The sequence below is a fragment of the Austrofundulus limnaeus genome, unplaced genomic scaffold, assembly GCF_001266775.1.
Source record: "Austrofundulus limnaeus strain Quisiro unplaced genomic scaffold, Austrofundulus_limnaeus-1.0 Scaffold65, whole genome shotgun sequence".
In the NCBI taxonomy this organism is placed as follows: Eukaryota; Metazoa; Chordata; class Actinopteri; order Cyprinodontiformes; family Rivulidae; genus Austrofundulus; species Austrofundulus limnaeus.
This window is the reverse complement of record NW_013952467.1, coordinates 989,463-990,482: the sequence shown is the minus strand read 5'-3', so window position 1 is coordinate 990,482 and position 1,020 is coordinate 989,463. Positions and strand designations below refer to the sequence as shown.

The window sequence follows — 1,020 nt, the reverse complement described above, 5'->3', positions numbered from 1 at the left end:
TCTGTCTGTCTGTCTGTCTGTCTGTCTGTCTGTCTGTCTGTCTGTCTGTCTGTCATTCATTCATTCATTCATTCATTCATTCATTCATTCATTCATTCATTTTCTGTAAAAATGCAACATGAATGTTAAATGCGGAAAGATTTTTGCTGAATAGCTAAAAAAGCTGAAACCAGCCTAAAATAGGTTAAAAAGTAGCAGAAACAGAAAGAACATATTTGCTGAATTAAGCAGTAAGAAGATGAAATGATTACAAAAATGTGAAATTAGCTGAAAAAAGCTCAAATGAGCTAAAACACAGAAAACAGCTGAAGTTAGCAGCAAGCAACAGAAAAAAGCAGAAAAAGCTTAAAACTAAGGAAAGAAACTAAAAGATGCACAAAAAGTTGACATTAGCAGAAGAATAGCAGAAAAAGTCAGAACGGTAGCTAAAAAAGCAGAAAAAAGTTAAGAATAGCAAAATAAAAGCTAAAGGAAGCTAAAATCAGTACAAATGAGTTAAAACAGAAACAGAAGAAAAGGTAAAAAGTAAAGATTTATGACTGTTTCAGGGGGTTTTAAGGATGCTGAAGACAGCTCTACTCATTTTCAATGAGGAAAAAAATGGCTGAAAAAGCTAAATATCTCAAAATGCATAAATTGCTGAAGTAGAAAAATTAATAGCCAAAATCTTCCTGAAGGAGCTGAGTTGTTGAAAATAGCACAAAGATTGTGGAATGAGACACGTGCCGAAAAACATACAGAAGAAAACTGGATCTGAGTATTGTGACTGCTTGATAAGAATTCACGTAACAACAAATAATCAAAATAAACTCGTGTCTCACCTCTTTGCTCCCTCTGCTGCTCATGTCCTTCTTGCCTGCTGTTGGTTTTGTTGGTTGTTTGGGCCGTTTGTCTGGATTGAGGCTGACTTTCTCCACCTGAAGACAAGTAGAACCAGATGCTTGAGCTGCCTGCACTGCATGGACTGGGTAACGTGTGTGTGTGTGTGTGAGTGTGTGTGTGTGTGTGTGTGTGTGTGTG

The 1,020-nt window shown here is 36.6% G+C and overlaps 1 protein-coding gene across 1 annotated transcript in view; it reads right to left on the bottom strand.

The window, feature by feature from the left end:
- LOC106518702 (mitochondrial import inner membrane translocase subunit TIM16) overlaps positions 1–1,020 on the bottom strand; it is a 118,004-nt gene that overhangs the window by 12,281 nt on the left and 104,703 nt on the right. The window contains exon 14 of the mRNA XM_014010088.1: positions 822–917. Coding sequence (XP_013865542.1) covers positions 822–917 — 96 coding nt within the window. The remainder of the gene's footprint in view (positions 1–821; positions 918–1,020) is intronic.